At 42.2% G+C, this 24,542-nt stretch overlaps 1 protein-coding gene across 1 annotated transcript in view; it reads right to left on the reverse strand.

Annotated features, from left to right (window-relative positions):
• Nucleotides 1–555: 555 nt before the first annotated feature.
• LOC138513772 (proto-oncogene Mas-like) overlaps nt 556–24,542 on the reverse strand; it is a 148,903-nt gene continuing 124,916 nt past the window's right edge. The window contains exon 3 of the mRNA XM_069628864.1: nt 556–1,729. Coding sequence (XP_069484965.1) covers nt 695–1,729 — 1,035 coding nt within the window. The 3' untranslated portion in view covers nt 556–694. The remainder of the gene's footprint in view (nt 1,730–24,542) is intronic.

Consider the following 24,542-nt stretch of genomic DNA (forward strand, 5'->3'; position numbering starts at 1 on the left):
TTATCATGGAATCCCGTCCTAACCCCACAAGCAAACCTCCACTGTCGCTTTGTGAATGTAACTCACGCAGATGGGGTTTGGGGATTGGCCAGCCATGTTGAAAGAGCTCCCTGTTTAACTAGTTTCCAGAGTAAATGCAATCGCTCTGCAGTGCGTTTGTTTAGAAAGAGACCTAGGATTGCTTTTGGTCTGAGTCTGAACTACCAGCACACAGCTTGATTGTGATCCATTTGGAGAGATGAAAAGGATTGTATCAGAATTAAGATGAAACTGGCTCTAAAACTGTAGATCTGATAAATAATTGAAAAATTGATGAATTTTATTATTTTGGGAATAAAACCGACTCCAACTCCGCAAATTATTAACAATGTTCACATAAAGGTAGGCTGGGGTATTGTTAGGTATACAGAAAAAAGTCCACTTTCAACTGCTTTCAAGCCTAAATAAGTTTCCCTTCTAGAGAGCGAGAGATGAAGGATGTGGACGAAATGTGCTTTGAACTCTCATATAGCTGTAGCAGTTGCATATTTCTAGTGATACATTAATGGATATTTTATTATGTCATAATGTGGGTAATCTTGCACTGTACCTGATTTTGGATACAAAAATAATGTAAACTTTCGCAAACAAGAACATTCACACCCATTGTGAGTTATTTCTATCAATTCTTGTTGGAAATTGGGCTTTTTGCCAGTTACGATAAAGTTCTTATCTGACTGGGTTCTTCGTGTGCAATTATTGATGTCTCATTCTTGAAAACTGTGTGGAGTGCACGATGGATGGGATTTTTACCTCTGTGTTTCCAAAGCCCCCCTACAAAGACATATATGAAAGGGTCAACACAGCCATTAATTGTTGAGCAGATCATGCCTGCATGGTTGGCACTAAAGAAGGATATAATGCCTGGTGAAATGACTTTAAAGTATAGGAGGATATCTAGTAACCTTGGTGGTATAGTGACTTTGAGAAAAACCACAACAGTAATTGAGATGACAATAAAAAGCTTTGGACTCTGGTGCTGCCGGGAGCTGGAGCATATCTTGCAGAGCAGGGTCAGGCTTGAAATGACCATGATCGGGGCAAGAATGATGAAACCAAAACCAAAGGAAGTTATAAGCGCTGCTGCACACTGATAGTCCTCAAATGCATACATCTTCTCATCACAGAGGAAGAACTCAGACCCGGTCATCAAACAAGAGAGTGCCCAGAGCAACATACACACTATTACTGACTGGTGCTGTGGGCGGCGACATTTATACCAGATTGGGTGGTACACTGACAGGCAACGCTCCAAGCTAATAGCTGTCAGGAGGTATAAACTGGTATTGAAGCCAAAGATATTAAAGATCCGTAGGGTCAGTAAAACATTTCTAGCAACTGTTGAAGTCACCTCCCCCGGTGGGTGTACAAAGACATAGAGTAGAGTGATGAAGGAGCTGAGGAGTACTGTAAAGTCAGCCAGGGCCAGATTAAGGATATAGACAGTGAACGGGTTTGAATGTATTCTAAAGAAAAGAAACCACAGGACTATTCCATTGCCAACCAAGCCAATGACTGAAAATACCAACGAGAGGCTTCTCAAGATGAGAAGCAATGTATGATCTTCTTCCCCAGGTCTGTCAAACCAATCCTCAGGTGACCACCCTTCCACTGTATCACTGACATTTTCAGAGCTTGTCTCTTCCATGGAAATTGTCATATTGATGAAACCAGCATTCCAAGTTTTGCCCTGTAAAACAAGTAAGCCAATTGGTTATGTTATTGTTGCTGACTGCCATCATTACATACATCATAAATGATTATTACGTAAGCTCATGCACTCACCTTAATTACATTGCACATTTCATTCTCTCTATATGCCATCACACATCAACAATCAATTTACACACATGCCAGAGATTATGTCAAATGGAATAAGAGGTTCAAACTAGACAAATCTATCTATATACATAAAACACATAGGTATGTTTCCGTACTCAGCTGATGCAATTTATCAGTGTTAGGTTGCCCACTGCTGTCCAAATAGAAAACTGCACCTCTGTGTATGCAACAGAACATGTACACACAGTTATACACAGTTATTATTTGCAATGATATGTGGATTTGGAGAACTAGAAGATGTACCTGAACTAATGGAAAGACATAAGCAGGGCATGAGTGAAGGCTTCATAAGATGTTATTCTTAAGAAACTGGTCTGCTCTATTCTTTTGTTGAAATCAGCAAACTGGTGAAAACGTATGATCTTAACCTTTGAAAACTGCATCTACCAGCTGTTGAAATGCTGACAGCAGCTCTGTATTTGCAATCATTTGACATTTTGGAAGGACAAGCCAAAGCGATTGCAAATACAGAAAAATTGAACAATGAACACAAAATGGCATTTGGCACTATTATTGAGGCCGTTTACAGTAACCCAACCACTAATCAACACTGTTTCTTTCTTGATGGTCCAGCTGAAACTGGAAAGTCATTTCTTAACTCAAATCTACTACACGCTATACGAGGCAATGGAGATAGTGTTACGCCTGTTGCATCTACAGTTGTTGCAGCAACTCTTTTAGCAGGGGGTACAGCTGCTCACACTACGTTCAAGATACCTTTGCCGTTGAATGCAAGTTCAACATGCAATTTAAAGCCAAACACAAAGGAAGTTTAGTCAGTTCTCCAATCAAAACTGATAGTGTGGGATGAAGCACCAATTTCGCACGTTCAAGTCTTTTCGGGGAAAGTTATGCTACTGTGCAGAGACTTCAAGCAAGTTCTACTGGTGATACTACGAGGGTCAAGATCTCGGACTGTTGCCAGTTGTATAAAGAAACATAGGCTATGGACCCAATTTCAAGCATTGAAACTGACACGTAATATGCAAACAATATCAAGTGAGAATGAATTTTTAGACTAGCTATTCGAAGTAGGAAGAAGTGGTGCATCTATAAAATTCCAGCCTGTTTTTTAAATACATAAGACCCTGTAGAACAACTCTATGGTGACCTTAACTTCAACACTGTTACAGATCAGCAACAGGCACAGCAATACTAACTGTTACAAGTGAGCATTCTGTGGAACTGAACATCAAAGTGTTAAACCGTATGTCAGGAGAAGAGGTTATTTACAAACGTGTAGATAATCTATAAAGCGATGAACCAAGTGATCATGTAGCATACCCTGAAGCGTTCCTCAACACCTTAACACCAACAGAAATACCTCCTCACAAGCTAAAACTAAAAGTAGGTGCTGTAATTATGCTACTATGCAATCTTATGTCATCACAGGGACTCTGCAATGGAACAAGTTTGACAATTACGCATCTACAAAGAGACATCATAGAGGCCAATGCAATCGATGGATTGAACTTAGATACTGTTTTTATACCACGCATACCTCCCATTCCATCTGATACAAATATGCCTTTCAAATTCAAAAGAAGAGATTTCCTATACATTTAGCCTTTTCAATGACCATTAATAAGTCACAGAGACAGACTTTTGAGAGAATCTGCATACACCTTTCTAAACCTGTATTCAGTCACGGGCAACTATATGTTGCTCTCTCAATAGTTTGATCACTCAGATTTATTTATTCTCTTCACAATGAAATAAATACAAGTGTGATGATATTTAATTAATAACCTTTAAGATATTCTAGAACGGCATATGTTACGCCGGATACAACAAGTTACATTTTAAATGTTCTAGTATACTTCATTTTGCAACATGCTCTGGTACGCAAGTTTAAATAGTTTATGTATACATCTTTGGTTGGACATGAGCAGTAATGTTTATTGTAGCCATCTAGCAAGGGGAGCTGCTACTGTTGTGCGTGGGAGGCAAAGGTGCACAATTGTATTTGTATTTGTATTTATTTTATTTATAAAGCGCAGCCAGGCCTGGGGGCATATGGGCGCGTAAGTTAGATCTGGTTACAGTTACAATTAAATGCAGTCAACAATGGTTACGTGACAGTTACAGGTAAGTACAAACATAGTATTGCAAATGCGTACAAATATACATTAAATTACAAAGTGTGCCGGCAGCAGTCCATTGTGCTGGGATCAGGAGGTTAGGCTGTCATAGAGTCCAAATTGTGAAACCAGCACTTTGTGTTGTGTTTGAACAGGTTAACTGAGGATTCTGCTCACAAGGGCGCGGGATAGTGTTCCATAATTTGGAAGCTTGTGCAGGGAAGCTAGCTCCACCCGAGTTATGAAGTTTGAATCTCGGTATGGTCATGGTGTTAGTTTGTGCTGCTCTGAGTGGTCTTGAAGAGGTGTGAGGTGTAAATTGGTTAGTAAGGTATGCTGGAGCAAGGTTGGCCCTGGCTTTGTGTGTAAAGGCCAACGTTTTAAGGGATATTCTATGCTCGACAGGGAGCCAGCGTAGTTTACGTCTGGTCTCAGATATGTGTGCCTTTTTGGGAATGTTGAGGGCAGCCCTGATGGCATTGTTTTGGACTACTTGCAATTTGTTGATAATTTTGTGACTAGTGCCCAAGTAAAGGGCATTACAGTAGTCTATTTTAGATAGGACTAATGCTCTGGCAAGAGTAATGCAATTGGGTGCGGAGATGAACGGTCTACATGCAGTGATCAGCTTACAGGTGTATGTGGCTGATGATGCTACTGCATTGGTTTGTTTTGAGAAGGATAAGGTAGCATCGATGTCGCTACCAAGGGTTTTAGTGTTATTTGACACAGGGATGAGATTGCCATCTATGGTGAAGGCATTGAATGAGGGATTAAGATTTTTGAGTTTGGCATGAGTGCCCAGGATGATCAGCTCGTTTTTTTCGTCATTGAGACACAGTCCATGGTGTGCCATCCATGCTTGTATTACAGAGTAGATTTCATTAAGGGTGGTGCTGTCAGTTAAACACCCGAGATAGGAATGAGTATCTGGGTGTCGTCCGCGTAATTGGTATACGTGACACCCAGATAGTCAAGGATATCAAAGAGGGGTTTTGTGAATACATTATAAGGTGTCAGGGACACGCAACAGCCTTGCGGGACTCCACAGGGTACTGGTGAGGGTTGAGCAGAATCCGTTGGAGAGAAGACCCTCATGGTTCTGTTCACCATGAAGGAACTGATCCAAGCCGTAGCTGCGTCTGAAAAGTGTGCTGCAGATTTCAAGTGGTGACAGAGTGTTTGGTGGTTGACCCGGTCGAAAGCTGCTGACAGGTCAAGCAGTAAGAGGAGTGCAAGTTTGCCATTATCTTTCGAGATTTGGATCTGGGTAGTAAGGTCTATTAGTGCAGTTTCCGTACCGTGTCTCGGTCGGAAGCCTGATTGCCTAAGTCCTAGGAGATTGTTTGATTCTAAGTAGGCCTGTATTTGTAAATAGGGTGCTCTGTCCAGTATTTTTAATAAGAACGGTTCAGTTGTTATCGGCCTATAGTTGGACGGGTTGGCTGGGTCAAGAGTAGGTTTTTTGAGGAGTGGAATGACCCAAGCGTCTTTAAGGTTGTCAGGTACTATTCCAGATTTGAAGGAGGCATTGATGAGGTTGGTAATGAATGGTGCCAGGTCGTGCGCGGCCGCTTTGATGATCGGGGCAGGGCAGGCATCACCTTGGCAGTTTGAGGGTTTAAGTTTCCTGATGATGTTTTCTACTTCCCAAGTAGAGAGGGGTGAAAAGCTGAAAGGTTCACAGGTTGACTTAAAGGTAGATTGTTTGTTAGATGGTTGTTTGTGGTCTGGGTCAGCTAGTAGTAAGGATTTTTTGCATTGATTTTGGATTGTAGGCAAGCTATTTTATCTAATAAGGCCTTCTGAATATTACTACACCATAGTGCGCCAGTAACACATTTGTCTATGGGGGGAATGGGGGATTCTAGTTCTTTCAGAATTTTAAAGAGTTCTTTTGTGTTGGATTCCGCTTGTGTAATCCTTTTGTTATAGGTGTCTTTTTTAGCAAGAAGTATGGCTTCTTTGTATCTAGAGGAGGCTAAGGTTAGCTCAGTCTTATTGGATGCTGTGGGCTGTTTTTTCCAATGTGCCTCCACAGTTCTTTTAGATTTGCGTAATTCTCTAAGCTGTGGCCTGAACCAAGTGTTAAGGTGACACTGTGGTTTAGGTTTCCGCAGTTTTATAGGGGGAAATGGTGTTCAGTGCTTTGAGTATAGCCTGGTTGTAGATATCCACTAAAACTGTGGGGTCAGCATCTGAATCAATATTATTCAAAATAGGGAGTAGTATAGGTAGGAGTTTGTCGGGAGTAATATCTTTCTTATTTCTCGTGCAGGTGGCAGGGGCGATGATAGTCGCCGGGAGGGGTGTGTTGGCTTTGATAGCAAAGGTTAATTTATGATGATCCGACCAGATGCATGGGTCATTGGATAGGAGGTCAATAGAGCAGTTGAGGTGGGAGAGCCAGTCTAGTGTTCTGCCTTTGATATGAGTGGCTTCGTGGATAATGTGCGTATGACCCAGTTCAGACCCATTATTCACTTAGTTAATGAGAGAAGCTTCATAGATTGCAAATAATGTTGTTGTTCCTTTTTTATACTTGCTATCCGTATACTTCCATTTTTATATTGTCTTATGACATTTATACACCCTTTTCTTTTCTTCTATGCCCCATTTGATCACACTTCTATCTAGACTGGTTTTCCTTTCCTCCTATGTATTTGTTGTTTAGTTTGCTCCTTTCTCTGCCTGTCCATATTTTACTACTAAAGCGTCACCCTCTGTCATGTTCTTGTTCTGTTTTACAGTATTAACATCTCTCTCCGCCTTTGACAACTCACTCATAGATGATGTTAGTTGGAGAGAGGGTGAAGAGGTCAGTTAGCACTATGCTGTATCACCCTATGTGCTGTTTTACTACTTAATTATGTCTATCTTAGCTCTTGCCCTTGATCTTATTTCATCCCACGTCTTTAAAGTATTTTCTTACTTAATTCCAATGTCATGCACTTATTATGGGGTGCTCTGTACTGCTCTCCAATACTCTGAAGACCACTGGCTCTAAATACAACATATATGTATATGTTTTCCATAGTGCAGATGGATGAACTCCTTGCATCTGCTAAAGGGAACTGATGAGAAGGAGGGGACCAGCTATACATATATAATATAGGTACTGCTCGGCCATCTCCATAAGTCATATACAAAAGAAAACCATTTTAAACCCCTTATGCATATATATAGACAGATGATTAGCTGCTGGTTGAAGAAGTCACAGATATGGCAGTCTAGCAGTGGCAGGGGCAGCAGACTCTGATGCCGGCTTTAAAAGGGCTATACATTGCTAGATAACCAAGCGTATGACAGGGACGCCTGTATACAATGTTCCTGTTGACTTCTGGCAATGCAGAGTCCTCTCAAAAGAAAGGAGAGATACCAAATATTGGCTTTTAACCACCAGCAACTGGAAAGGCATTCTTAGCATTAGACTGAAAATCTTTTATGGCATATTAACAACTAGTTCAGACACAGTAGCAAACCTTCTCAAATCGCATTTTCTAATACCATGTGTGCTAAGGAAGACTGAATGCTGTGCCTAATACTTGAAGCTCCACAAGGAATATTGGTATGTAAGGAGTCCATACACAATCTTTCAGCCAATCTTTCAACCATGGGCTTGATAAATGAAAATGGTAACTTTAAACACTGCCATCAATTGACATTAGATTTCGGTGGGATGCTGTTTATCTAAACAATATGAGCAGATTTTACTGCCTCGGGCACATTGCTCAAAATTACCCCAATTAAAATGATAAAGCCTTAAACATATACATTTGCTTTATTTATTGTTTTACTGTATTTATGTTTTGTCAAAACTATATATATATATTACACAGCCATGGTAGTGGCTCTGTAGTTATGGTTAAGTTGCTGTTTCCATAGGAAGAACACTTTTTGGGTGGCTTATAACTCCGCTCCCCCTGGACGAATCCTCACCAAACTGTGCAAAAAAAGTATACGGCCCACTCTGAATTTTTTTGCAAAGTTTGGTGAGGTTTGGTCCAGGGGGGGAAGTTATAGGGGGGGTCCTAAAATGTATTTTTTTCCCATAGACTGAATGGGGGAAAAGTTTGTGCACGCCTACAGCCCAAACCGCTGGATGGATTTTCACCAAATATGCGGCAGGAGCAGAAGCTTGGTCCTGAAAGCCTGCTTTTGTAAATTTGGTGAGAATCCGTCTAGTAGTTTTTTTTAAAACAACAAAAAAATGTCTAAAAACATTAGTGATATCTATGTCCGCTCAGCGGTCACACTTCCCTGTTCGCTCAGCGGACAAGATACCGATTGGCTAATCCATAGCGTCATGTCCGTGGACATGTGACATGTTCACTGATTGGATGTTGAAGAGCGTGAAGTGCATCAGATTGTTTCAATGCGCCCACCATCTTTCGTTTGTGTTTTGGTGTACGCGGCCATCACTGCTAAAACATATAAAACAACACAACATTGTACTTGTTAAACTTATGAAATACTGTCTCGGAAGGTCAGTGTTAATGAGACTGGGATGGGATGTGGCAGCAGGAAGTCAAAAAGTTGTGTTTTTTTTGTCACCAAAGTCATACGGTAAATTGGAAGTTGTTGCTCAATATAATGTCTGTAAAGTACAGGCGAAGAATTACTGTGTGTGTGTTACAATGTATTTAAAATAATATTGCAGTCAGACTGGCGCCCTAGAGTTTGAAATCTGAGGCAGCCACCTGCAGTGTTTGATGGAAACAGCGGGTCTGCAAGTGTATGGGAGTACCAGTTCTCATGAACCCATTGAGACATGTTATTGCAAAGTCAGAATGTATTTGGATTCTGAGTGAAGGTCACTTACTTTGCTTTTTTGGTTGCGAGCTCAGTAGGCCCACGCATCCGACTGAACCTATAAGGGTCAATTGTTTTTTGACCTTGAGCAAAAGGGAAAATTCAGTAAGAATGCAGGGAGTGAAAGTTTGCAAAAAAGACCATTTGATAAGGTTATGCATTCAAAACGTTTGTAAGGCACATTTAATATCAGTTCATGAAGAATCTTTGGTGCAAGCGCATTGCTGTGTGAGTTTTACGAAGACAATGGAGACGGTCAATATCATGTTAGTTTGCTTTTGATGATTGTACACCGGAACAAGATTTCGTTTTTTATTACCTGAACATTAATTTTGGCATTGTAACTGAAGTATTATCTTTCTGTGTAATTGTCATTTTTTTTAGTTATGGAGAGTGCAGATTCTCAGCGTTTGTAGGCTATCAGTAGATTCCCCCATGTTCAAATCTAATATTTCTTTAAAATGTCATGTATGACCGCATCGATTTGTGTATCAGTTTCCTCGTTCTTTTTGTCTTTTTTGAAATTGTTTGCTAAAGGTTGGGGATTGATACGTATTTTCTGTTATGTTTTCCAAATAGCTACATCCTGCCTTACTGTGATTGCCATGGATTCCAGATGCCAAGTGATGGATTTTTTGCACGCCAGATGCATGTACTCATGACCGGCTGCCTAACCGTGACTGTTTTGTGGGACGATCACGCAGGACCCATTTGTCCATACGCTGCAGTGGCAATTAGGAGTAACATAACATCTTTATGGTGGTCTAGGCACAAGTTCATGCCGACGTCCTAGAATTCACTGTGCGACCGAAGCTGTTGCTTTATCGAAAATGAATACTTTGTGTATGGGAAAAGAACAACGTGTGCCTCAAGATTAACATTTTTGATGACGACCAAAGAAACAAAGTTACAATTTGATTGAACATGGGAATAGTCCTATGGTCTCGGCACGTAGGTGCTTATGGGTGCATTTGGCTATGCTGGAGAGGAACGTCATCCATAAAAGGTATAGAATATCATTAGGGTTGGTTATGTGATGGTCAGGGGAGGGCCATATGATTTAGTGACGTCAGGGCAATTTATGTTAGGCAGATGCAGCAATGGACAAGACTAGTGATTGCAAATGATTTTACAAAGTAAAACCTAATATGACAAATTATTTGTGTATTCTTTTGACAGTTTTGAAAAAAAAAAACGTGGGTTGATTTACAGTAAATTTGCATAAGGCTGATTGGCAACGACCGAAAAGCCTGGTGTTGGAGATGTGGGAGTGTTTTCGTATTTGACAAGTGTCATAATGTAGTTAAAAAAATAGCGGTATACCTTTACTGACTGAAGGGTAGGCTGTAGCCATGGGGAGTGGGCAGAATGTCGGGGTCATCGTATAAGGTCCTGATCCGCACAATGTGGCTACTGGGCATGACCAGAAGGGAGAAAAGACAGGATTAAAGTGGACATGTCCACCTGGGACTGGCTTTGCGGTAAGGTTGTTCGACATTAGGATACATTTGAAAGGGAAGAAAAAAGTTCTTGTGGTAATATGTTAACAGGGTTTCCTTTTTGCTTTTTGCAGGCTGCCTTGGAAAACGAAGAGCGGCCCTGTATGGAATACCCGCCTTCCCTTTCTATGGTGGCCATCTTGGAAAAGGATTTTGTTTCCTAAACCGGGACGCCACAGGTGTCCCGGTTTAGGATGAAAAATCCTCTTTTGTAGTAGCATGGGTTACTGCTTTGGAATTCTAGATTGTTAATGGTATTCATCCCCCATTTTAGGGGTGGAAGGGGGGTAGTGATCCAGAGATCTCGTTATGCACTCTCGCTTCGATTGGGCTGATAACTTGGCCTGCTGGCCCTTTATTCAACGTTCCAGTCCCTGGAACGGAGGATGAACGCTACAATATTCCCATTAGCATAACACAAACTGCAAATAGAAATGTTGGAAAATCTTATTGCGTCTATGTACTTTACTGAGAAATATAAAGTAGATGGAGTCTATGCAATTTTTATTTAGTTATATTTTTTAACTGTGAAAGGTGGTTCTTAAAGGAACATTTATTTTGTTTACGGATGGCTTTTTTTTTGGGAGGACAGCTAAGAATGAAAGTTGCGGACAGAAATGAGCAAAGAGGCACCAAACTAGTAATATGGAGGGGTAGGTGGATGGGGAAAATGTTGTGCGTTTGTTATTTGTAAGGTAGGGGCAGTGTTTCTCATGAATCCTTCATTACAGCAGTGGTGCTGTTTCTTGGGGAGGAGGGGTGGCCTTAGCTCATGTCGTTTTCAGATAAATAGTACTTTTTCAAAAAGTATATACTGTGTACTACATTGTTAATGGCTGAGTACGAATAGGTGTTGGAGCTGCGCAAGGGAAATGTTGAAGTTGCAAGTTCCTACATCAGTAAAAAATGTAGTTCCACACTGTCCACGAGGCATAGATCTTATTCTTAAGTGTGTACGGGTTCTCGGACACGTCACCATGCTGTGCGCCACCATATGGTCATGTGGCATTCTCCGGAAGGTGTGCAATGAAGTCAGATGTTTGTTTACATTATGGTTACGTGCCACTTCTAGAAACCTATAAACTTCAGTAAAAAAACTTTGTTAAAGGGACGTTATGGTTAAGTTGCGCTACTAAAAACCTATGAAATTCAGTAAAAAAAACTTTGTTAAAGGGACATTATGGTTAAATTGCGCTACTAAAAGCCTATGAAATTCAGTAAATAAAACTTTGTTAAAGGGACGTTATGGTTAAGTTGCGCTACTAAAAACCTATGAAATTCACTAAAAAAATGTTGTTAACGGGACGTTATGGTTCCAAGTAAAACCAAAAAACCCTTGAAATTCGCCAGTTATGGTAAGCTAAGCAACCATAACTCACGCCACCATTGTGCACTGCTAAGACTAACACCCAGGACATCAAAGATGACATCACAAATGTCATTGATGACATCACTGATGACATCACATGTCTGGCACCCCCCTTTTTTCCTTTACTGACATCTAGGCCACATGTTTTTCTTCAGTAACAGTCAGGAATTAACAATTGAAAAGGTACTATATTTGTAGACTTATCCTTGAAGTGTGTTCTTACAGTAATTCCCTTAGGGTCCAGTCAAATCATGTCATACATATGCATAGGGTAAGTAGCATCTTTGAAACAGAGCAATCATTTCTCTGCATAAAGGTAATCAGTTAGATTATGAACACTTTCTGCTACTACTGTTGCTTTTTTCCTTACTTCAATTTCCTTGTATATACTCATATGTGTATGTGTTGTCTCTTTGTGTTTTGTCTATAATAATGCAATTATGTAGTAAGTGGGTTTTATTACCTACTTATCACATGTTTCACAGTACGCAAAACTCAAATAAGAAAACACATCATTTCACTATTCAACATGGCAAGATTATGAATATTGTAGCTCCATCATATATGCTGCACACAATGCCTATGTGTCTACATGAGTAGCTTAGTATACTGGATAGAATTTCATAATAGAATGCTATTTATGTCAATGCATTGCTTAATGCACTAATTAGCACTTGATATTTATTCCAATGATCCTTGACACTTTTTGGTCAACATTATAATAACAATCCCTTCTACAGAGTTTTCATGAAAAGTAAATGCAAATGTGATGTCATCAGTGATGTCATCAATGACATTTGTGATGTCATCTTTGATGTCCTGGGTGTTAGTCTTAGCAGTGCACAGTGGTGGCACGAGTTGCTTAGCTTACCATAACTGGTGAATTGCAAGGGTTTTCCGGTTTTACTTGGAACCATAACGTCCCATTAACAATTTTTTTTAGTGAATTTCATAGGTTTTTAGTAGCGCAACTTAACCATAACGTCCCTTTAACAAAGTTTTGTTTACTGAATATATATATATATATATATATATATATATATATATATATATATATATATAATTTTTTTTTTTTTTTTTTTTTTTCACTGAAAAAGCTTGTTAACGGGACATTATGGTTAAGTTGCACTAATAAAAACCTATGAAGTTCAATGAAATAACTTTGTTAAAGGGATATCATAGTTACAAGTAAAACCGAAAAAAACTCTGAAATTCGCCACTTATGGTAAGCTAAGCCGCCATAACTCACGCCACCACTGTGCACTGCTAAGACTAACACCCAGGACATGAAAGATGGCATCTCACATGTCATTGATGACATCACATATTACATACATTTTAATAAAGAGTCCCTGCAAGGGGTTGAATTTATTATGTTGGAAACAAGGTGTTGGGGGTGATTGGGAGGACTTTCATGAACTAGTTAATGTACTAAAGAATGTACTCATGTAAACATCATTATTTTCTATTGTTGTTGTAACTAGAGGAACCTAATCGCACATGCATACAGGCAATCGTTGCAGCACGCACCATAGAAGTATAATATTTTTAATCTTGTAAATTCCGATAGTAAAATGAAAAATACTACCTTATGAGAGTTTTTAGTAATTTTAAACATGGAGTAAATAGGTAACAATTGAAAACTTAGCATACACTTGTGTTAGTAGAAAGAATACATATAAAAATGTACAGTGCGTACAAATTAGAGACACACACACAGGGAATCTAAAGTAAGGAAGAAAGAAACAACAGCATCCAAAAATGACAATAAAATTAGAGTTAATTATCATGTACACAAATTAAATTTGTGTTTGAGGCATGCTTATTGCACCCTGTATGTGCACTATGAGCTCAGACTAAACTCTAAGGAAAGTACTTTTAGAACATATAAAAAGGTTAATGCGCAGATAGATAACACCTTTTTGGAAATTCTCATTGCCAGTAAAAACAAAAAACTAAGCTGATCATGTCAGTAAATAAAAACAAGTGGTCCATCAGTGATGTCATCAATGTAATTTGGGATGTCATCTTTCATGTCCTGGGTGTTAGTCTTAGCAGTGCATGGTGGTGGCACGAGTTATGGTTGCTTAGCTTACCATAACTGGCAAATTTCTGAGGTTTATCGGGTTTACCATAACGTCCCTTTAAAAAAGATTTTTCAGTGAATTTCATAGGTTTGTAGCAGTGCACCCTTAATTACCTACAACTTACTAACATCATACTTACCCAAATGTAGCACCATTTGTGTCCAATTTACAACGTTTCACCTTACAACTCTGTCATTCCCAACCTTCTAGCGTCAATTTGAATAATTCTATATACTTTTTGCAAATGTTGCCACTGTTTTTGTGTTTGTTGGCGTTTGCGAACATCTGACATCATTGCAGACTTTCCGGACAGTGTCACGTGTCCGCACGCATGCACGTGGCATGATATCATGTCCACGAACATGTCCGCACTTCACGAACGGGTCAGTGCTTCATGAACAGTTCGGAAATGCATTGTCTGCTGATCTAGGATAAAGCTCAAACCCTTGCACAGCTCCTCCACCTATTCATACTCATTATACATTAATAATCTAGCACCGAGCACATACTTGGAAGAATATTAGCAACACTGCTATTTACCTTAAAAATGACATCAGCTATTACCATCCCACCTCCCGAAGAGCCACCACCACCACCAGCTGGAGAACCTACACAACAAAAAAAGCACAGTACTTCCAAAGACAATAAGGAGGACCCAGAAGATGAGGCAGAGGAAGTGCCTAACTCTAGCACCCATACAGAAACATGATTGTGGCAGTTCTTTACCACTGTTGGGAATGTACGGAAGGCTAAAGCTACCAAAGTAAAATGCACTCAGTGCAACGTTGCACTATCAGTCGCCAACTACCTGGACAGTACTCCTATGGGACCAACTCCATGCTGCCACACCAAATCCAACCACTGCTATGCTCTCAGAAAGATTTTTCCTTTCTTAGCAAGTAGTATGCTGTCTTCCTCCACCTCATCTTCCTCAACCAATACTGCAACCACACAGCCTTCTTCTGTGCGACACAAAATCCCACCAGCTACATTGCAAGTGATAAAAGAGGCTGTCAATCTATATCTTTTGAAGACAACAGTACTCTGTACATACTGCAACGCACCATTCTGCAGGGGGGAGCATTTTCAAAGTGCTTGTGAACTGTAATCAAGAAGCATGAGAAACACTGCCCCCTACCTGAGATGTAACACACGCGCAACATCTTCCCATGTCCACCTGCCCCTCCATATTAGCAGTTGGTGCCTCTTCCCTCATTTCTTTCCCCACCTTACTTTCTCACCTCTCCTGCAAAAGCAAAAAAAGGTTTCTTTAGGAACCACCTATCATAGTAATAATAGTAAGAGTATGAATAGGTGTAGGAGCTGTGCAAGGGTTTGAGCTTGATCCTAGATCAGCAGAAAACGCATTTCCGAACTGTTCATGAAACTTCACCCTCAGCCTCCGCAGACCCAACTCCGATATTGTGTGGCGTCCCGCAAGGTTCTTGCATGTCACCCACTTTATATAATAATTTTATGAAGCTCCTCTTCGACCGCCTAGACAACCTGGGTGTCGTCTACACTAATTATGCTGACGACACTCATGTCCTCATCCACCTTACTGGTTGCTATGACCATGATTCCAAACTACTCAATAATATCTATCTTGAAATTCAAGCCTGAATGGCTGGCAACAGCCTTTGTCTCAATAACGACAAGACAAAGTTGATGATTGTAGGCTCTCCGGCACACCTGAACAAACTCGATTGCAGATACTCATCTTTCGTCATTGACAACAACACTATCAGCGTCTCCAAAGAGATAAAAACCTTGGGGGTTTATCTTGATTCAACCCTCTCCCTCAGAAAACAGGTCAACAGCGTTGCATCCTCTACAGCCTACACAAACAAACTGATCTATAGTTGTAAATCATTTTTATCCACAAGTAGTTGCTTAACGCTAGCCAGAGCACTCGCTCGCTCCAAAATTGATTATTGTAACACACTATTCCTTGGCCCCTCGGAACACAACCTCAACAAACTCCAGGTACTTCAGAATAACTCCCTAAGAGCAGCACTCAGTCTCCCGAGATCCTGCCACATCTCCACACACAGACGAAATGCCAACTGGCTGCCCATCCGTGACAGAATCACCCTTCGTACTCTAGCCATCACGCACAAATGCCTCAACAACTCTGCCCGAAATAACTGGCAGATAAACTCTGCCTCCACCAACCCACTCGTATCACCAGATCTTCAAACTCCTCAAACCTAGTGGTCCCAAGATGCAACCTAAAATCAGCAGGCGGCGCCAGCTTCCCAGTTCAAGCCGCCAAACATTGGAATGCCATCCCCACCACCCTCAAACAGGAACCCTCCTTCCTCACCTTCAAAGCTGGCATAAAAATATGGCTAAGCAACAACCCTTCTCAGTAAGAGACCAGCTGCCTCCCTTGACAGATCCTACTGTAACCAGGGTCCACCATTGTACAACCACCTGTGTATTTCGTATTCTGACCTAGCTGTAACCAGGGTCCCATTTACTGTTATTTATATGTACAACCTGTATACCTGCTGTATATCTGTAACCTATATTCTCAAGCGCCCAGTTACCCCAGGGTTCGGCGCGCGATATAAGTAATAAACAAATCACAGTTCAATAACTAGAACTAAGAAAATAATCTTATATACTACATCTATTTTATATTTCTCAAGAAAGTAGATAGAAGCAATAAGATTCTTCAACATTTCCTTCGATTAACATTTTGTAATATGCTAATGCAAATAATGTGGTGTTCATCCACCATTCCAGGGGCAGGCACAGGGGATAACGGTCCGGCAGCCCAAGTTATCTGCCTAAGAGAAGCGAGGAAGGATAACAAGGGGTCTGGGCCATTATCCCCTGTTCCATCCCCTGCAACAGGGGAAGAAGGCCATTAACACCCCTGGTAACCCGGATGCTAAAAAAAGGGTTTTGCTTCCTACAGCGGGACACACAGGCGTCCCGCTATAGGAAGGAAAATCCTTTTCCAAGATGTCCACCATGGAAAGGGAAGGCCGGGATCCATACGGAGCCCCTCTTCCCTTTCCATGGCGGCCTGCAGAAGGTGAAGAGAACAATATGAGTGTGACAGCAGTACCCGCTGCTGCCGTAATAAGGTAACTAGGGGTGTGGGGGTGAAGAATAAATAAAAAAATGGGACGGAGGGTGGGGGGAAGATGACAGGGGGGAGAGCAGTCCATCAGGTGGCTTGGAATGCAGGCTTGTCCCGGCGGTTCAAGCCTGCATTCCCCGCCACCTGATTGGCTGGCTTCTCTGCTTAGGGTGCTAATGGACAAGTGTATACTAGAGAAAAATATAAAAGGATAGAAAACATTTTCTGTCCCATATACTTTTCTCAAACATACAAAAAGGACCATAATCGGTGAACCTTTATAACTATCCACAGTTTCCACAGTCCCCATTCCAGGTCCCTGGATGATTAAAATATGTGAATGGCATGTGCACACCATCGAACAGGGCAGCACTTCTACCCTTTTTAATTTTATATTTGTAACACTCACTCAATGCCTGCTTTCAAACAGTCACACATCCATCCATCCACCAATCATTTTCAAAAACTATACATACAACCCTATGACCATACTTAGCTTCTACACACCAACTGCCACTTAACAATCTTCTACAAATGTTTTGCATCTGCATTTCCCTTACGTATACCAAAGAAATGTACACAATGCTCCTATAAATGCACATATGCATTGTGCAGTGAGAGAAGTGCATAAATAGAAGGGGCAGTACGAATGGGCAAGTGCTCCTGAGAACCCAGCAGGGAAATGCCAAAGTGTGGCAAGGTGGGACGTGGTTACAGGTCATTTGGTCGAAAATAAATGGTCGACAGGACAAATGGTCGACGCAATTTGGTCGAAAGACAAATGGTCGAATTTTTTTTGTTGTATTCTCACATTTTTGTTTTTTTCGTTTTGGGCGGGTCCCCCCAAACCCCTTTTTTTGCTAAAAAAACCTTTTTTTTCCTAAACGAAAACCTGAAAAATATATGTATAAATAAAAAAAAAATTCGACCATTTGTCTTTCGACCAAATTGCGTCGACCATTTGTCAACCATTTGTCTGTCGACCAAATGACTGGACAGCGTGGGACGCCACTGGCTAACTACTGGAGCAAAGGAGTCCCATGGGTGGGATGCATCTTAACTGTATATGGGAGCGAGGGGTCCTCAGGCCCCCTCGCGTCGTACGCTCCTCAGTACAAGGCTTGGGCCACGTGTGTCCGGTAGTGGGATTGCCCCTTGCCCTTATGTAAAGTTAACCACGGTTGACTGCTGCATAGATGGGACTACTGAGCAGGACACGGGGCATCCATCTTTTGTGCCCCCTTTCTACTCCATCTGTGGTAAACAGGCCTCACTGCGATAGTACAGCAATGCTCAGCTCCCCTTTCCACCGCAGCAGCCAAGGACAGAGACACACACACAAGGCGCACAGGCAGCTGGCTGGCCCCCACCCTTGCACTCCCCCTGCGAAGGATAGCTCTGCGCTTCCATTCCCACGCTGAAGCTGGAGAAAGTTGCAACAATCAATATGCTACAGTTTTCTTCCTCTGAGATCACTGTTCGTCTAAGAACCGGCATGTGAACCAGGATGAGCTAAGCACTTTCTGCTCGATTCGTCCTCATAAACTCGCAAGCCACCCACCCCCATTAGAACAATTTATTGCTATCCTGACCCTGCACCCCCTGTAAGGTATTTCTTTCAAGTGCCAGACCCTCGCCTGTGCTGTGAAACCCACCCAACACACCCACCCTAACCTTAAGCATTTTTATTACTATATATGTTTTTACTTGTACTAATGGGTTTGAAACCTAGAAGAGATGCGAAACATAGCCTGATTCTTTTACATGGACAATAAAGGTCAAGGCCTTCAATTAAAGCCATGAATGACCCAATTGTACTGACAATGATCATTGTGTGTGACTTATGTAGAAATGTGACAATTAGCATAAAATGTTTTAAATAATTTGTTATTTAGTATGTAACATTTAAGCTTAGTTAGTGACCACAGTGACCGGACCCTGACCTGCATGGAGCACAAGATGTTTGACGACCGTCAGCTACTTAGCCAACCAGGAGGAAGAGATGCTACCCACACCTACAGCACCACACCGTCTGGCCAAACGGGTCCATTTAGTATTTTTTGTTAGAGTTACTTTAAATAATATAAATGTTGGCACTGATGTCATGTGGGAGAGTTTTTTGGGTTATATCCTAGCTGGAGAAATAAACCATCCTTTGAACTCTTGCAGCCAGGTCTCAGTGCCTCTTTCCCCGACAAGAGGTTGTGTTTGCTTTTTATTTTTTCTCTCACACGTAGTAAGCCGGGGAAAGGCACCTACATTTTTGGTGTCCTCCGCGACGTGATTTAGAGAGGTGCCTTGAGGCCTGCGCCGCCCGGCAGCGAGATCCAGGGCGCTCCCCAGCAGAACCACTGCCTCTGCGGTTGACCAGACTGTGCACACCAAGAAGAAAGGGTCAAGGGTTCCCGGTTGTTGAATACCCGATGGAAAAAGCTGCTCGCCAAGGCAGGCCACGGCTTGGTTGGGGGAAGGACCTGAGCGAGGTCCAGCCGTGAGCGGCGACCCTCGGAGTACTTGACTGAACACGTGGAGTCCCGGCTGCAAAGACCCCAACGGAAGGTAAGGGGAAATACGGGAAGAAGGGAATTAGCAACAAAGCGAAGGTAGCCAAGAATAGGGTCTGCGTGAGTGATGGTGAGGCTTTTCTGATCTATCCTTTATATGGCCATTAGGTGTTGTAAGAAGTGAGAAGAAGAAGAGAAGTGGTATCCTAGCCCTTAGGGGGTAGAAGGCGGTGCCGCGTAGCATTTGTCCCGACCAAGTGCAGAATAGAGATAAAGAGAAAAATAATAGGGGTCTCGTGTAGGCTCGGAGTAGTTTTTAGAATATTCTTTTTCCATGTAACGAAGAAGACTTGAGACATAATAAAGGTGAAAGAGGTGGGGAGTGAATGCGAAATAGTAGGTAGTATAGGGAAGAAGAAAAAACAGGGACAGTAACGGGAATAGGGAAAGAACAAACACGCGCAGGAAGTGCATGTGTATGTTGCATGATTACATGTTTGTTGGTCTGCTTTTATGTATATGTCCTGTTGAACACGCTAAAGTATTTTAATACAAGTAATTTGTGATTGATATAAGGCAAAGCAGAAGAAATAAACTGTGAGGGGTGATCAGGTAACACCTCTCAAAAAGCTAATGTGACATATGGTAATTGTAAGCATTGATAAAGAACGTATTATTTCCACATATTGTAACTGACATACCAAGTTAGAGGTGGGAAGAGATTCAAAGGTACTAGAATACACAAGAAAGGAAAAGAACCATTGCCATGGGGGGAGTAACACCACTGGCACATATTTGCCAGCACCTTCCACTTTATAGCAACAGGATACAGAAGTATCACGATCAGTGGATCACTGAGATAAAGGGAGACGGGGTTACAGCAATTTGGCCAGAAGGAGAATCATTTGACAAAAGAGTGCTGGACCTAGTATCAACACATTTGCTAGCACAATATAAAGGGAAACAGTTACAGAACTGGAGAGAAGTGTTAGATCTATGGCGAATGTTTGAGGAAGTTGCCCCCACGGCAGACATAGGTACAAGCCGAATGATAGAAAAGCCGAAAAACCCTGAAGAAGTAGGTTGAACACCAAAAGGGGAATGCTCAACAACTACAACCGAAAACGAAGTAACAAAAATCTATCCCTTAATGACTAGGCCAGCAGTAGGGTTTAGTGAACCCCTGTATATACCTCCCACCGCCACTGGCTAAGGTGGGGTAACAGTCCCCGAACCTCCACCATACGACAAAGGAGGCCTGTATGGCCCCACGTGCGCACCTCCTGTGGACATAGCACGTTTAACAGGTGATTTGAACCGTCAGCTAGCACATGCGGAAATAACACGGTTAAGAGCTTTATGTGACAAAGGGCAAATGCTGCCAGGGGGAGGGGAGGTACCCCCCTTGTCACTGGCAGATCTCACACCTCCGATCAGGGCAGCAAGCAATGCAACCCCAGTAGCCTCGGTATCAGGGCAGTCTATAGTATCGCAAGGGACGTCATCGCAGCAAAGACAAGAACAAGAGTGGCAGTCAGGACAGTTCCTGTTCCAATTGAATAACAAGCCAGTGAGAATTATACGCCCAGATACACCAGAGAGTCAACAAAGTGGAGACCAAGGTGAAAGACAAGGAAGTGAACCCAAGGAAAACTGGGAGGATAATAATGAGCTAGAGTCAGAAATAGAAGAAATATGGGATGATTTAGATGAATACGAAGAGGCAGCTGCCGTGGAGGGTTCCACACTGCCAAACCGCTGTTACCCAGACACACTATCGACACCATTATGGCAAGGTAGATTAAAAGAACGAACAGGGAGGATAGGAAACATATTGGTAAGTAAAACGAAGAAAGGGAAGACAAGCAGAAAGGGAAAGAAACAAAAACTACAAATGCCACTGATACATAAAAGAGCAGGTAGGCCAAACTACATTCCATGGGCCCAAATGGACAAAACCAACTTGTTAAAACTCCTCCTCCCGCTGACGGGAGAGGCAGGTAAGTGGATACATGTATTTGAGAAGAACACGGCAGGTGTGCCGTTAGCTATCAGCTATAGGTGATGTAAAAAGTCTATTAGTTTCAGCAATCGGGGACCAAGCAGACATAATCTGGGAAAGGGCAGGGTTCCCGGGAGTAACGATGAGCTGTGACCGACACGATGGATCACCATTTAACAATGTTTGAGCACAAGTGTGGGATGCATTGCGGCGTGCATTTCCAGACGTTCCAGATTTACATGCAGTGATGCAGTGCACGATGGAGGAGAACGAGGATCCTGCGCAATTCATTTTTTTGCGAGTGCAAGACTTATGGAGAAGCGAAACTGGTACGGCATGGAATCAATCAACAGCTTTATTCTATTTTATCATTAAAAAGGGGTTGCCGAAAGAGGTGCAGAAGGCCTTGGGCAAAATAGCTGGTATTGAAGCCACAGGGTGGCCTGAAATTCAGAGCATAATTGTACACCACTGGAGGAGGATCAAATAGAAGGAAAAGAAGATCACGCAAAAGAGGCTGGCTGACGAATCAAAATTAGTACAGACGAAATTAGTGAAGGTCGCCGCCATTACTGCCAGTACAACAGCAGACAGTGGAAACGAAGGAGAGGAAAACGCGGGAGGAAGGCCCGTTGGGATAGCAGCGCAGTGGGTTGGTGAGGACAGTGGAATGGAGAGGAACAGCCATGCCAAGGATCGCAGTGGCAGAACAGGCCGGCCCAAGGAAGAGGTGGGTACCGCGGGCAAAGGGGAGGATATGGAGGAATGGGAAACAGAGGTTATGGTGGGCAAGGACCAAGGGGAGGACAACAGGGGTTGAGTTGGAATTGTGGAAGATGGGGACATTATTCAGTAGATTTTAGTATGCGACCATCAGGGTATTTTCAACAGCAGCAACAACAGCCCATGAACAATGAACAGGGGTGGGGCTGCCCACACCCAGGTAGCCCTTGTGGAGCTCCAATGGTGAGAGGGGGACAACAGGATCAATACTGCTATGACCCCCAAAGGCAACAGAGACAGCAAGCCCCACAACAGCAGCAACAGCAGCAGCAGCCACAACAGCAAAATGCACTACAGCCCATGGCGAGACAAAACCCAGTAGGGAACATAAACAATATCCCTTTTGCAGCGGCCGCAAACGGTGCCCCTGCACCATACCACGGCGTAACGGACGAGGGTGATAACCTTTTTTCAATGCGAGGTCAGCAAAGATACCAAGACTAGGACAGCCCACAGGGAGCACTTGCGTGTCCAGTCCTATCCACCACACAAAGTGCAAATGAGGAACCACTAGTGGCGGCAGAGATAGGAAACAAGCAGTTTATCTTTATGGTAGACTCTGGAGCAGAAAAATCATGCCTCACAGAAGGGCGGTTCAGCTCTCGGGAAGAAATTTGGAGACGCAGGGGTTCTCTGGGGCTATTTTAAAAGTTCCTTATACAAAAGATCTTGATGTAACAGTGGGGGGAAAAACAGTGTGTGCAGCCTTATTGTATTACAAAGACGTGCCAATCAATTTGATGGGACGAGACCTACTCAGTAAGTTAAACATGACCATAGCCTTTACTGAAAGAGGAATAGTGTGCTCGACGCAAGGGGTATGCCCCGTACGGGCACTCTTCATAATAAGCACGATTACAAAGGAAGTTGCAGTAAGAGGGATTCCCATTGACATGGACATTTTCGTCTATGGAATACAGGTATTAGCCAGAGTAGTGCCTGAAATAACACAAAAAGAGTGGAGAATACCATCTGACTTTATATTCCACCGAATCACAACAACAGATGTAGTACCAGGCACAATTATGTCTATAGACATTGAGGCAGTTCAAGTTTCCAACAAACGCATTGTGGTCATAGGCCTGGACACGCAAGGAAGTGAGTGGAAAAGTGTGCTGTGTATAGTGCCAAACATAATGCTAAAAGATATAACTGATGAAGAATTGTTTACTTATTACGAAGGGGATGGAGAAATAATAATGGAAATAAGCATACCATGTGACATTATGATTCAATACAGAGAGATACACAACCCACTCATGGCTTACATAAAGGCCCCACTGACAATATTTGAAGAAGACATGGCCAGGGTAGCACCTGAAATTTGGACTACCGGACCACACGATGTAGGATTGTGGCACGAGGTAACTCCCATAAAAATAAAACTGAAACCAGGTGCCCTCCCACCCAGAGTGAAACAATACCTAATATCCAAAGAAGCAGAGGAAGGTATTAGAGAAACACTCCTAAACCAAGGTATTTTAGTGCCATCAACTTCCGCATGCAACACAGCGATTTATCCGATTAAGAAAGCAAAAGGAGGGGTGTGGAGAATGGACCAGGACCTCTGCCCACTCAATGACATCATCCAAAAAGAGTTCCCTTTAGTGCCTAACCCGTCATCAATATTGTGCAGTATACCAAAAGAGGCAACTTGCTTCACTGTCATTGATGTGAAAAATGCCTTTTTTACTGTGCCACTCGCACCAGAGTTGCAGTACCTTACAGCTTTTACATTAGGAAACAACAGATATGAACATCGCAGACTCCCACAGGGGTATTGCGAGAGCCCAAGGATTTTCAACAGAGTAATACGAGAAGACATTGGCAACATAGATGTAGGGAGCACCATTATACAGTACGTAGACGATTTACTCGTCTGCAGCAAAACAGAAGAAGAGTGTAGAGAAGACTCAATAACACTGCTTAACTTATTGGCTGCCAAAGGATACAAAGTGGACAAAGGAAAGTTACAATACTGCCTTGCTGACATTGTGTATCTTGGCCAGCAAATATCTAAAGATGGAAAAAGAATACTACCAGACAGAGCAGCAGCCATTCAACACATTATCATATCAGAAACAGTGAAGGACATGCAGAAATTTCTTGGCATATGTAACTATTGCCGAGCATGGATCCTCGGTTATGCAGCATACACACGGCCAATACGTAACATAGCACAAAAGAACAGAGCCCCAATAAAATGGACACAGGAGACAATTGCTCAATTCTCTCAATTAAAACACCTTATTTCAGACACCCCAGTCCTTGCAAATCCAGATTATGAAAGGGATTTTTTCCTGTTTTCACACAGCAATGGAACATTGATGACAGCAGTATTGACACAAAAGACATCGCTAGGCCACAAAACATTAGCGTACTACAGTGGAATATTAGACCCAGTAATGCAGGGACATTTCACTTGCGAAC

The sequence above is a fragment of the Ambystoma mexicanum genome, chromosome 12 (assembly GCF_040938575.1).
Source record: "Ambystoma mexicanum isolate Mex_15411 chromosome 12, UKY_AmexF1_1, whole genome shotgun sequence".
Taxonomy (NCBI): Eukaryota; Metazoa; Chordata; class Amphibia; order Caudata; family Ambystomatidae; genus Ambystoma; species Ambystoma mexicanum.